The following is a 13441-nucleotide window of genomic DNA, read 5'->3' on the forward strand; positions in this document are numbered from 1 at the left end:
CACACACAAGTAATGCTATCTTTTTATTATTTAATTCCACATAAGATGAGAGCTGGCAGAGTAAGGCAGAATGGCTGCACAAGGGCAATCTACAGACAGACCGGGACAGTGAGAGGTGAGGCCATGGCAATGCTGTACATATATTTCAAATGGTCCTGACATCATAGGTAAGAATTTCTGCAGTCACATACCTCTTAAGTCAGTCTAGAAATAATCCACCGTGTATACTTCTGTATAAAATCCTAGATCATTATTTTTAGACACCCTGAACTGTATGCAGTACTTAAAAGCTACTCTAGTTGTCTTGGATCCAAATGCTTCACCTGGCAACACATCTAAGCAGACACCAAAAAACAAACACACAAACCAAAAAAACCCAATAAGCACAGAGAAAATATTCTGCTTTTCCCTCTGCAGTAGTTACTCTTTGCCCCTCTACATTCCACTGGGATCGTTGAGTCCTACTGAAAGCAATGCCAAATTTTGATCAATGTTTACAGTACCCACATATGTAAAGTGGGAAGAAGACAGCCAATCAGAAGCAATGCCCCCAATGGGGGAACAAATACGTAACTCCACACAGTGAGAGTAAGAACTAACATTTGAGCAGGAACACTTTTGAGTGTTCTTAAGATCACAGGGCAGAAATAATTGCAAAATGCCTCTGATGAAGATAAAGAGTGCTGACAGTGGAGCCCAGCTTGCAGGTTTTTCATGATTCGGAGGAGGGGCAGTGGGAGGGGCAGGGGGTGATGTTGTTTGTTTTCTTCCAAAATTGGGCTTTAGTTCCAATATACGTGGAATTCACACGGATTTTTCAACTTCTGTAGCAAAATCCCGCCCCATGTTACTTCCCTCTACATGAGACTTGCTGTTGGAACAACAAATATTCTACAATGAGGCGTGCACTGATAGAGACTTTGGGGGCCGATATAGATAGCAGGTTATTAAGGAGGCATATCGGCTGATATCGATTTGATTTCTGATACAGCTGCGTGCAGCTGGTAAGTCTGTTGTGTTGAAAAGGGGAGGGAAAGGGCATGGGCGGGGAGCAGATCAATGTTTCCCGTGGTGAGGGAGCAGTGGGGCTGGGGCAGGTGCTGCCCTGCCGGGGCAAGGCAAGTATGGCTTGTCCGGGGGTGCGGGGAGGCGGTTCCCGCTGCTGCACACCGCTGGTCCATAAGCGGCTCCTACTGCTGCTCCTGCTGCTCATCCAGGAAGGCATGGGGGAGAGGCGTGGCCCCGAATCTACACGGGGAGGGCTGGGGCCATGTGCTCCCAGTGCTGCTGGTGCCCTCTCCAAGTGGCCCGAGTCCAGCTGCAGTCTGCCCCATGCAAATCTAGGGGTACATGCCCCACCCTGCCCTTTGAGACTAGCAGCAGCAGTGGCGGTGGGAGCCGCTGGATGAGCAGATGAGTTGCTCCTAGATCAGTGCTGTGCAGCAGCAGGAGCTGCCGCCTCACTCCCCGCACCCCCCAGAAAAAGCCGTGGCTCTATGCCACGCCTGCCCCACCCTAGCTAGGCAGCGCCTACCCCAACCCCACTGCTCCTTCACTGTGGGGGGGCATTGATCTGCTACCCCCAACACCCTTTTCTGCCCCCTCCTCATTCACCACAACCGAATTACCAGCTGCAGGCAGCTCTCCAAGCTGCCAGGCTCTACTCGCTGCCTGCGTGCTGCGCTGTGGCTGTGCACAGGCATGGGCATTTATTGGCCAAATTATTGGCCACATCAGGCTGATTTCTGATCATCAATTTTCTTTGTATCTATGCCGATCTGAAAGCAGACTGATGTATCAGTGCACTTCTACCTACAATGTATTGTATCTCCCTCCCAAACTCTGTGGATGCCCTGGGATTTGCTAGGCTAAAGTTATTTGTGCAACATGAGCTCGCTTCTTTCTGCTCTTCTTGGCTTCATGACCAAGCAAATCTGTTGGCTGTCAAAGATAGTTTCTCCCAAAGCTACCCTAGCAATTTACCCTAGCATGAGAAGTTTAAGGTCCACAAGAAAGTTAATACAGCTTGGAGTTAACACATTTTCTACAGATTTTATATAGAATGGAAAGAAAGCCCAATGCAGATCTCCCTTCCATCCCCCCTCCTTACTACAAAAAATGAAATAATGTCATGCGTAAAAGAAAGACAGCTCGACTATAACTGGTGTCTGTACTAAATACAGGCAACCCCCACTTAGTGCTCCTAATTGGTTCTTGCAAAAAACGAGCACTAAGTGAAACAGCATTAAGTGGAACCCATTTCCCTATAGGATTTAGTGTAAATAAAGATAACTGGTTCCGCACCACCCGCTGACCCAGACCCCGCGCTCCTGTAGCCACACTCTGGGCCCTGCCGGCCCTGGCCAGGCTGCTCCCAGCAAGGCACCACACTGACTCTGCCAGGGAAGGCATTAGCACCTCCCACCCTCAATGTTCCCCTGATGCAATGGCTCCCGCTGGCCTGCACCCGCCGGCCACCAGTGCACCTATGCATGGCCCCAGTCACCCCATCCATGGGGCCTGTGTCGGGGCTCTGGTGCGGGATAAGTTCCCTTGCTTTGCCTAGAAGGGGCTACCTCCAGGGCACCTGGTACAGGGACAAGCCACCACCAACAAATCACTGCAGGCTCGGGAGCGGGGGAGCTCTGTGGGCTCAGCTTGCACTGGCTCCTGCTGCCCCTCTGGCCCAGGCCCTGCACTCATGCCCCCCATCAGCACCTTCTCACTGCTGCTGCTGCTCCTCCCCTCCCACTGGCTACTTAGGCACCATGTGCTGGAGCAGACCCTGTGGTCCTGGGCCATACTGACCTGGGCGCCAAGCTCATGTGCTGGAGTGGAACCCGGGCTCCTGCTACCACTCTCTGGGCTCCCGCTGGCTGCCACTCACCACTTCCCTTGCCACCACCACTGCTTCTCCCCATGCCCGCGCTGAGCGTTATAGTGAAACGTGCTCAGCGCTGAGCAAAACTAGGTAGGTATTTTAAATGTTCATTATAATGAAACCACTGTAAGCAAAATCACATTAAGTGAGGGTTGCTTGTAATCAGAACTTTCAAGATTGCTGAAGTCCAATAGTGTCTATCAAAGGAAACAGGAGTTTCAAGGGCATGGATCTCATAGTATTTCTGCAGAACACCAAAGCAAAGAAAAAGCAAGGTACCTTTATTAGGTGTATTAATGTCTCTTGGAGCTGAGACCGACTGAGGACAGTAGGTGGCATAGCCTGGATTTCTGTTGCGCCAAGTGTTAGAGGGGAAGAAGGAGTGGCTTTATTTTCCACTTCAGTGGATTTTGTAGCTGACTGGAAAACACTAGGAGACAAGAGGATTGAAGGTGCCACTGTAGTTGTAGCTGTAACAAACTGGGGAGATGCAACCTGCCAGGAAAAGGAATACAGTTCAGTGCTTGGCAAGGACTGTTATTATAATACTCCTACAGATGAGGTGCATATAGACAGTACTGTGGTTTACTATTCAAGACTTAATACAGACAGAGGGATAAAATGTCTAAAACTCCATACGTCACTCCTTAGATACCGATTTGTGCGTGTAAGGTTGCAAATAAGTGGTTCACCAGATTAAGAGTCCAGAAGAGTCATTTCACTGGTGGTGTTTGTGCTGTGGCTCTACCTATCTTACACACAATATAGTTTTAACACATGAAACGGCAGGTAACTGTACAACAGGAAAAAAATATAAGTTAGTCTTAAAAAAATTACATGCATTAAATCTTTCTATTTTATATTATGGCAAGAGGGTGGAGAAAAGAGATTCAACTAGCACTGGGAGACATCAGATACCTAATGGATACTTAGCAGTTTTGCAAACAGTGGGAGTTAAGGATGCTCATTACCATACCAAACACCTTTAAAACATAGTATTTGTGGAAATGCACTGCATATGAACACAGATACAAGCAGAAAGCTTTAAAGCTTTTGGTGCATAAAACAAAGTGGCTTATTCCTTAACTGGCTGAAATAAATTGATTAGTTTTTATAAGTCTAAAATTTTAACAGCTGAAATTAGACAACTCAGAGGATTCTTTTCTTTGAGGCCCTTTCTTCCTCTTGTAGTCTCTACCCCCACAGTTCTTAATTCTGCAAAGAAGAGGGAAGGATAAGAAGATAAAGTTAACAACTAGGCAACTTAGTGTCCAAGAGGTTATTCCTTAAACTGTTCTGTTCATCCTAAACCTATGCAGAAGAGAGGCCCTGGATTAAATTTTCCATATCTGCTGACCTGACAAAAGAACGTATTCTTTTGCACTAAAGGACCGGATAATAGAGTTAATAGAATATGTTAATGTCTTCATTAGTTACTTTAATAACAATTTAAAACGTAACTTTCAATTATTTTTATTTTCTTTTTTGAGCCTGTTGAGGCACAGCCTTCTCATGGATTTTTCTTCTCTAGAGAAACTAATAGGAAGAATTCACAATAATAAAACCTTCCACTGAAGTATAAAAGAGAGGAGAGGTGCAGAAAGGCTATATCTCAGGGGAAGGCAATCCCCAGCATGTGTGGTAAAGTGTGACATGTATATGCATTTTGCTTGGCACATGTGCCTCAGAATGGATGGCAGGGCTGTGCTGCCACAACAAGTATCAGGCACCTCGTGACTCCCCTACCATCCACCCCTGGTATGCCAATATCTTACAAGTCAAGGTTGTGGGTGTTTTTGGCACTCAATCCAAAAAATGTTGCCAACCCCTGCTATATCTGTACAATTAAGTTACTACCTCAGGTTATTATCCCTTGACTCCCTGTAAGCCACATCAGAATATACTCAACAAACATCCTTTCTTGCTTAAGCCTCCTGAATGACCAAATTTTTTTTTGAAAGTTTTGTCAGTTTCAGCCAAGAATAAACAACAGAAATGAAGCAGCCATAGATAAAACATTGTAAACAAATGGTGAAAAATAAACTGCTTTTATACCTAAATAAAATGTGTCTTTCAAAAGTTCAAAATAACCTATTAAAAATAAAAGTTAAACTATGCTAAATCATATCAAAAGGATTAAAACTTGCAAGATTAATATTACTGTATTTACTTGAAATCAAAAGATAAGTTTGTTTTTTTCCTGCATTCAACACGGTGGAGTGGGGCGAGGAAGAAAGTAGCCTTGTTCTGGATTTGAGTATTGGCCCAAGGCAGGCATCTCCAGTCCAGGCCTGGTCTTGGAGCTGCAGCAGATGCCTGCCTGAACCAGGGATGTAGCTGTTAGCACCACTGCTGAATGGCTGTAGCCAGGGCAGCTCAACAGTGGCTCAGGCACCAGGGGAGGGGGTGGATGGTTCAGGAGATAAGGTGCAGGGGTGGGGAAGGTTGTGCCATATGAAGCTCAGAGGGAGCACTGGGGGAAGACTGCAGTGGCAGGAGACCTGCTGCAGCTCTGACTGGCTCTGATGCAAGCTTAGGGGTAAAGCCAACACCACTGCTGTTGCCTGGAGACAGTTGGGGCCAGTGCCAACATGCACTTCATATTCTGGGACAGAGTATAAACTCAAATTATTGGGGGGAGGTTATTTTAAATTCAAAGTTGTCTTGGTTTTGTTTTGGGTAAATAACAATATAGTATGGAAAGCTCCCGGTAAAGTTTAAATTTGAAAAAATCACAACACTTTCAGGTCACCTCATGCTACAGCATCAGCACACTAAGGGTGGGGACAAAATAATTTAATAGTGAGTTAAAGGGGAGGGGGAGCCTACTGTGCATCATCCATTCTGCTGTAACTATTACACATCCTGTAATAAATGGAAACTAAGGTGGAGCAGTTTGTCACAAACAAAACATTTCCACTTACCTTACACTTACTGCAGAGTGCGAGACTTGATGCTTACCATGGAACAGCAGATGCATACAAATGTCCCCTTCCACCTTTAATACAACTGGTCTGTCTCTTTCTACCTTATTGTCGGTAATTCTCAATCTTTTTAGACAAAGGGCACCCCATGGGAAATGTTAGGTCTTAGCTTTCATTCATTTCTTGACTACAGGAAAATAATAATACAGCAATTCTTCTGCTGCAAATAATTCAGAAAGGCCACAACAGGATCACAGTGATTTTAATGCTATGGATTTCTTTTGGAAATTTCTAGGTTTATCTTGTGAATCACGTGTAGGTGTTTTTTTAAACTAACAATTACATACTGATTTAACAGATCAGTTTGGGTGCTACTGATCTCCAGAGAGGACTACATTAAGTTGTGCTTTCAACTTTTAAATCATGTTTTAACATACACAATGAAATAAAAATCATTAGAGGTAAACTCTATTAAAAGGCCTGACCTTGCTTTTTGGTTACAGCTAATAATTTTCTGATCGGAATCTCAAAGTTGACTTGACTCTGAGTTGATATGATTATTAACCTGCTCAAAGCCTCTTCTGTTGGGATTTTAATAATCTTAATACTTAATCCATAAAGGCAAAAGTTTCAATCATGGTGGTCACTACAACAGACTGACTACCAACTATGCTCATAGCTGGTGTATGCGAGAGTTGATTTCCAGGTCCCTACTTTATCCTATCCTTCACTTTTTTACCACATTTGACTCACTCAGGTGTTATGCTTGTCTTGTTGAGAATATCAATGGTTTGGAACCAGGGACTGTTACTTTCCACTTCTGTACAGTGCCAAGTGTCCTTTGATGGAGGCATCTAGAGATCACCACACTTTTATCAGTGATTCTCAACCAGGGTGGCAAGACACCCTGGGATGCCTTAAGATCCTTTCAAATGGACTGCAGGTTTAGCACTGTTAGGTGTGGAAACATGATTCACAAGATAAGCCCGAGCATTTCAAATAAGAATTTATAGCATTAAAAATATTCTGACATGTTGTGGGCTTTTTGAGTTCTTTGGAACAGAAAAATTGCTGTATTTTTTTCCTGTAGTCAGAGTGAATGAAAACTAAGAACTGGCATTTTCCAAGGGATGACCTTCAGTCTAATGAAGGGTGCCTTCAGTCTAAAGAAGGTTGAGAACCAGCTTAAGTAGTAAATCATGGAATCAGTGTTCTTTATTGCTTGCTATTCAATTATTTTTATTTTAGTATATAGAAACAGGTTTTTCCAAACTGCTGTGATGCAAACTCAATCTGAGAATGCAGAGTAAAATATTCTTTCTAGTTCCTGCATCATCACCAGCAGTTGGAATGGCAACATTACCATGTTCTTGTACTCAGGTTGTCAAGATACAAAGAATATTTTTCTTAGAAAAAAGTTACCATGAATAGTAATTTATTTACTAAAGGAAAATTCATACACTTACTTGGCTAGCTTTTGACAAAGTTTTGGGCTGTGGAAATACTTCCGGTTCCTTGTTTTGCTGTACAATCTGCAAATGAAAAAAGGACTTAAAAACCTCCCCATAAGTTCAGTGTTTCTGAACTTCCATTATCTACACCTTTCATTTTTTTCTCCTAGTTAATTACTAAAATAAAAGACTGCCAAGATACCTTTTTTATTAAATTTAGACATATATAAACTTAAGTTTATACATACAGGTTTGCTGTTCCTGCAATATTTTGTATCTTCAGATGTAGATTCTTTTTTCTGACTTATTTTATGATAATGTTTGATTTCATGTATTGTTTTGCTCCACTTGTAATATTATATACGTACATATTCTATTAAGTAGATAGCTCTATAAACTAAATGTATATATAATATTACAAGTGGAGCAAAACAATACATGAAATCAAACATTATCATAAAATAAGTCAGAAAAAAGAATCTACATCTGAAAATACAAAAAAGAAACTTCAGGAAAAACAGATCTACAACCTTAAAAAAAAGGGAAAAATACCATAAATAGTTAAAAATATACTGGAACATAAATATTAAGATACACTGGAAAATGAGAACAAGCGAAGTGCAACAAAATGAAGATCTTACATTGTAGTAGATTCAATAAGTTAACAGGAGATTCTATTCAATACTTTGCTAAAAATTATGTTATTAATCTCAATTGAAATAGGAAACTAATTGATTTACAGTATTCCTGCTGATCAACAATCATAAGTAGTGCACAGACTCTCTTGGATACCATCCAGAGAGAAAGCAATATAAGATGAAGACATAAACAGAAGGTATTGCAACAAACCCTTGGCATCCTGCTATATTTAGCTTGCCACTATCTTAGCAACATGATCTCCGACAGAAAAACAAATCCATGTGCACAACAAAACCTATCTGCACTGCCAGAGATCAAGACATGGCAATAAAGACAAGGACCAAAAGACAAAACTAACTTAGTGGAAAAAGATACCCATGTGATCTTGCCAGCATTAAGACTCATATATGTAATGTAACAACTAGAAATTCCTTTGCTAGTTTGTGACAGACCACATTTAAATACTGTCCAAAAGACATGAAATGTTTAAATCCATAATGGAAATATATAGACATGATAAATCTAGAGGGGAAGAAAGCATCAAAACTGTATCTGCACAGCGCAGTTTAAGGTTAAGGTTTGACTTTGTAAGTCAAAGGCAAATTTTGAATAAGAATTATCAGCTTTTCTACAGGTTCAAAGATGTCACAACTGTGAGCGTCAAAAGCTATATAACAACATTTAACAATACAAAAATATATTGGTCAAAAACTGCTGTTTTCAAATATTTATTCAAACACTGAATAAAGAATGGTATTATCAATTTTATACTGGAGCCAGAAAGTATAGTCATAGAATTTCATAAAAAGGTGATCTTCAACAAGGTAAACCAATAATGTGCCAGTTATGACCTTCTCTAAAACCTTTGATAAATAAAAGATAAGGAGACTAGGAACAAGATCATTAGAAGGATGGCATAATGAAAGCCATTTTTAAGAGGCAAGAATACCAGTCTCCAAGAAGAGAGAAACATACTAAAAGTTGCAATTTATTCTTTAATCCATGCTAAAAATAAATACAGGTTTTATCCTAGAAGGATAAAAACACTGGAGGAACTAAAACCCAGTAGGATTCAGAATCAATAGAACAGTGCTACTTTGTTAGTGACAAGCAGTGACAGTTTCAGCCTGACCACTACAGGCTACCAAACTTGCAAATCCTGCTGCAACAAAATGAAAGGCCTTAGATAAACAGCAAACATGTTGAAAAACTAGAAACTTAAAAATGGGTAAGGTGACAATCAGTAACAATCTACTGTTATAAGGGGTCAGCTAGGTTATGTAGAAGTTAAAAGTAATTAAAGGGTTGTCTGATGAAGAGCATTAACAACAAGAAAACAGCAGAACATACCAAGTATACTGTAAATGCATTGGCTTAGTCCACAAAAGGAGTAAAAAATAAAAGGAATTCTTCATAATGTAGGTGCAAGAAAAAATAGTGCATCTTCTTTAAAAGAACAAGCTATGATAGTTTATATAGATCATTCTACCATAAGGGCAGGCAACCCTTGAGCATACAGCAGCACTGATCGGTAGAAAAATGGCAAGTCTGTACCCAGTTCCACAACTGAAAACCAAATCCCAAATAGCAGTATGACACTTCCAACCACCTCCTCTCAAAACAAGTTTTATGCTTACAGTTATTCTGGGAGACAGGGCTATTATTATTATTCAACTGGGTCTCAGAAACAAACACAATTCATTAATATAATTTTGGAAATGAGACCAAGGTAAAACATGGCCACCTATATAAAACAGTTGCCCATTCAACTGAACAACTGATCACCTCTAAGAGAAAGCTAGAGTCCCAAACAAGGAATCAAAGTCAAATCTTGAAAAGCAGAGTGTGTCTAAAAAGGAAACTGGAGATAGAAGATCACATATTTAGTCTACCTATCAAACATTCATATCACTGTTTAGTAATGTTTTAGTGCAACAGAGACACTGGTAAATTCCCTATAGTATACTTATCCAACGTGGCAGCAGCTTGATTATCTGCTCTTCTACAGACAGCTCCATCATTAATGATAGACGAAAATTAAATAAGGCTATGCTCTACCCAGGGGAACTATTTTTTTCTCAGCTTGTTAACTATACCCTACAAGCAGCTGAAAATAAAATATAGTTTCTTAACCATTCACAAAGCACTAGCATAGCCACATCCCATCATGGGAGAACTTGGGAATTAGAAACCTGAATCTAAAAGCACTAAATAAAAATTTGCAACTTATGTCAGCATCAGTGAACACGTTCAAACATACACAGTAAATAAATACAGCTCAAAACCAAAACAGAACTAAAAAAAAAATACAATGAATAAAAATACATACTAATTTTAGAGCTAGAAATTCTGCTGATACAGTACAGAACTATACTGACATAGGTCCTAGAAGGCTAGGAACACCTAAACCAATTCAACAATTTTCAATTTATATAACCCCCCTCACAAACACAACAATAATGAGAAACAAAAGAATCAAACTTCTAACCTAACTGCATGTTACTGAGTTGCTTAAGGCTTACAGCATTTCTGAGTATCTTTTATTAAGCTAATTTAAGAAAGCTCACATTTAAGAAGACAAAGCAGTTGTAGCCCTACACTACTTTAAAAGAAATTCAAATGTATTATATCCATACAATACCTGAAGAGGAGAAATTATTTTGCTATTCAAGGTAGCTGGTTTAGCATGGGATTCTTTGAAGCTTTCTGGTGTTGCGAGTTGGCTTACTGTGCATGAGATGTTTGGAGTTATAGTTATTTTGCTAAGAGACTGTGTTGGTATTTGGTCATGCTGTGGGGTCAACCTGAGTTTCTGGAGAAGATCAACACTTGGAAGAGGTGTGTTTGAAGAAGTATTTCCTGTACTGGTTGTTGCCAAAGGTGCTATAAACTGGGTTTGGCAAGCCATCAGATTTTGTGGAGTGTGGTTTGCATCAGATGGTGGTTGATTCATAAGTGGGGGTATCTGCTTGGAAGCTTGCTGCATAACCTGCATGATATTGTTTGATTTTAGGTTGTGAAGCATCTTCGGAGTAGCAGCTTCTGTTGTAGAGACCGAGTTAAGAATGGGACTTAAACGAACTGTATAATTTGCAACATTCTTTATGTCAGGCTGTGGAACTGAAGTTGGAGCAATGAGCACAGGTGCTACACAGTCCTGCGAAGTCAAGGTACTGGCACTGGTTTTGACACCTGAACTCTCTCCTTTTCCCAGTGGTTGATGTGACACTGATGACTGCTCAAAGGAAAAAGGTAGGAGCAAGTTGTGTTCTTTGCCAGACGTATCAGCTGGCAACTTCTCCATTTTGTCTGGATTGGAACATGGAATTATTGGTTGCTCCTTTGGCAAGGAGGTTCCAAATAATTCTTCTACTGTCAGATGTTTGTGTCTTGATTGAAATAGCTGAAAAAAATAAAAGTAGGAAAGAAACAATAAAAAAACCTGTTCAAAATTGCATTATTTTTATACCTTAAGCACTAGTTTCACATTACCTGCAAAGGGTGGTAAGTGAAGTTTTCTTTGCTAATTAAAAAAAAAAAAAATCAAAAGTTTTACTGAAACATAAACAATGCAATTGACTTAATCATAATTTGTGTACATATAATCTGAAAGTTTTCCAAGACATTATTTTCATTTGAAATAAAAACAAAATAAACAACCTACAGACACTGCATTAGCACAACTTCATGTACGTTGCAAGAAAAAGTGGCAATAAATGTCATGTGACAAAAAGTGAGGGCTATCAGTAAATTCAATGGATCAGTAGATGAGAGGGGAAGAGTGAGAATGCAGAAACGTTAGAAGACAGTCAATAAAAGCTGTATGTATTTCTGCAGCTCTGCATTTCTTTTTTTAATTCTTCTCATAGAATAAATATTGTAACAAGAGAAAGCCAAATTTTTGCGTTAGTAAAAAAGGAAGGGTATGGTCAATTACCTTATAGTTTGTTTTTATTCTCCAGTACTATGAATATGGAAAACACTACATTCCCTACAGATTTATTTTCTATTTGGCAAACGTGTTTATCATTGTGTGCTTTAAACAGACAACAAAATGCCTGTCTTAAATACTTTAAAGGATACTGAAAAAAGTATAGATTATTAAAACTGAAGAATAGGTACAAGAAGAAAGCTCCTAAAAAAATTAGTTATTAAGAAATCAACCACTCATTCTTTAACTGCCCCATAAAAAGGAAAAGATGGGGAACAAAAGAAAATTAAACAGCTAACTAATTAGAACAACAACAACAACAAAAAAGAGAGCGAGACACACACACACGAATTGTTCACTTCAGTGCACTTTAATTAAAGGGGCCAATGCATCATATCATCTTTATCACCAGGCCATTATACATTATTGTAGGGGCAGGAGAAGACAGAAGGTTACACTACCTAGAATCAATAAAAGAAAAAAAAAAAAGGCCTTCAGAAATGGTTAATACTGTAAAAAAGTCAGAGAAAATAAAGAGCCCAAGGTCCAGGATTCAAATACTTAGAGATTAATTATCAGCTGAATTTCTCTGTGCAAAACACCCCTGTCACTACCACTGCCAAGGAAGCAGAAAGCTGTACTCTGAGCTAACAGTGTAGTTTCCAGATGTTTTTTTTTCCTTTTCAGAACCAGGTTCCTGTACCACATGCTACAATCAACCAATGTTGAAGTAAAAAAGGCCTGGCTTCTTTGCCATGTTCACAAGAAGGCAATATTCAGAATTGTCTTACCACATGTGAAGGCAAAAAGCATTTTTGGCTAGTAATGCCACCTGAAATGCCATACATGACCAAGGATTCAGTGACTAAGGATTCAGCTATACCCTTCAAACTGTACGACAGCTGCAGCATCATACCCCCCAGAGGCTTGTCTCATTCTATTAGTTTAATTTAAGTTTTATTTGGAAGAGACACTCAAATCACTTTACTCCCATCCAGACAATAGTTACTGTGTCTGTTTCCAAGTGTCTAGCTAAAAAAAAAAAAAAAGACAGAAAGGTGTCACATATACATACTTAATACTAGGCCTATACGAAGTGGCTAGTATTTGCTTCAGATTTGGCAGATTTGGGGGACAGTGATTCTATATGGCGATTCAAATCACTGTCCCAAAAATTGATTAAGCCAAATCTGATTTGGAGATCTGGCCAGTGCCGAAAATCAGCTGAATGGAACAGGCCCCATCCCCTGCCTGCTTTCCCAACCCTATCAATGGCTGCCCCACCTGGCCCCAGCATCCTGGCACATTAAAAAAAAGCCCCCCCACTCACTGACTCCTGCCAGGCAGGGGGGTGATCCCCACTGCCCCACATTGCCCTGCACTGCATGGAGGGGTGGGGGACTCTGCCACAAATTCCCAGAAGCTCAGACAGCTGCTGGCAAGTGTGAGGCTTTTTTTTTTTTTTTTTTTTTTAAAGTGCTGGGATGCTGGAGCTGGGTGGGGCAGCCACTGATGAGGCTGGGAGAGCAGGTGGGTGTTGGAGGTACTCAGGGGGGCTGACAGAGCAGGCAGGGGATGGGGCTTGGCAGGGGTCCCCTCCCCCGTCCTCTACCCC

General features: G+C 40.5%; 1 protein-coding gene across 4 annotated transcripts in view; it reads right to left on the reverse strand.

Moving 5' to 3' along the window:
- DCP1A (decapping mRNA 1A) overlaps window positions 1–13441 on the reverse strand; it is a 71366-nt gene that overhangs the window by 4407 nt on the left and 53518 nt on the right. For all 4 annotated transcript variants that reach the window (XM_090021566.1, XM_090021570.1, XM_090021569.1 and 1 more), the window contains 3 exons: window positions 10537–11298; window positions 7272–7337; window positions 3161–3376 (listed from right to left, as the gene is read on the reverse strand). In XM_090021566.1, coding sequence (XP_089877692.1) covers window positions 3161–3376; window positions 7272–7337; window positions 10537–11298 — 1044 coding nt within the window. The remainder of the gene's footprint in view (window positions 1–3160; window positions 3377–7271; window positions 7338–10536; window positions 11299–13441) is intronic.

Source organism: Crocodylus siamensis, chromosome 11 (assembly GCF_052110815.1).
Source record: "Crocodylus siamensis isolate JL-2025a chromosome 11, ASM5211081v1, whole genome shotgun sequence".
Taxonomy (NCBI): Eukaryota; Metazoa; Chordata; order Crocodylia; family Crocodylidae; genus Crocodylus; species Crocodylus siamensis.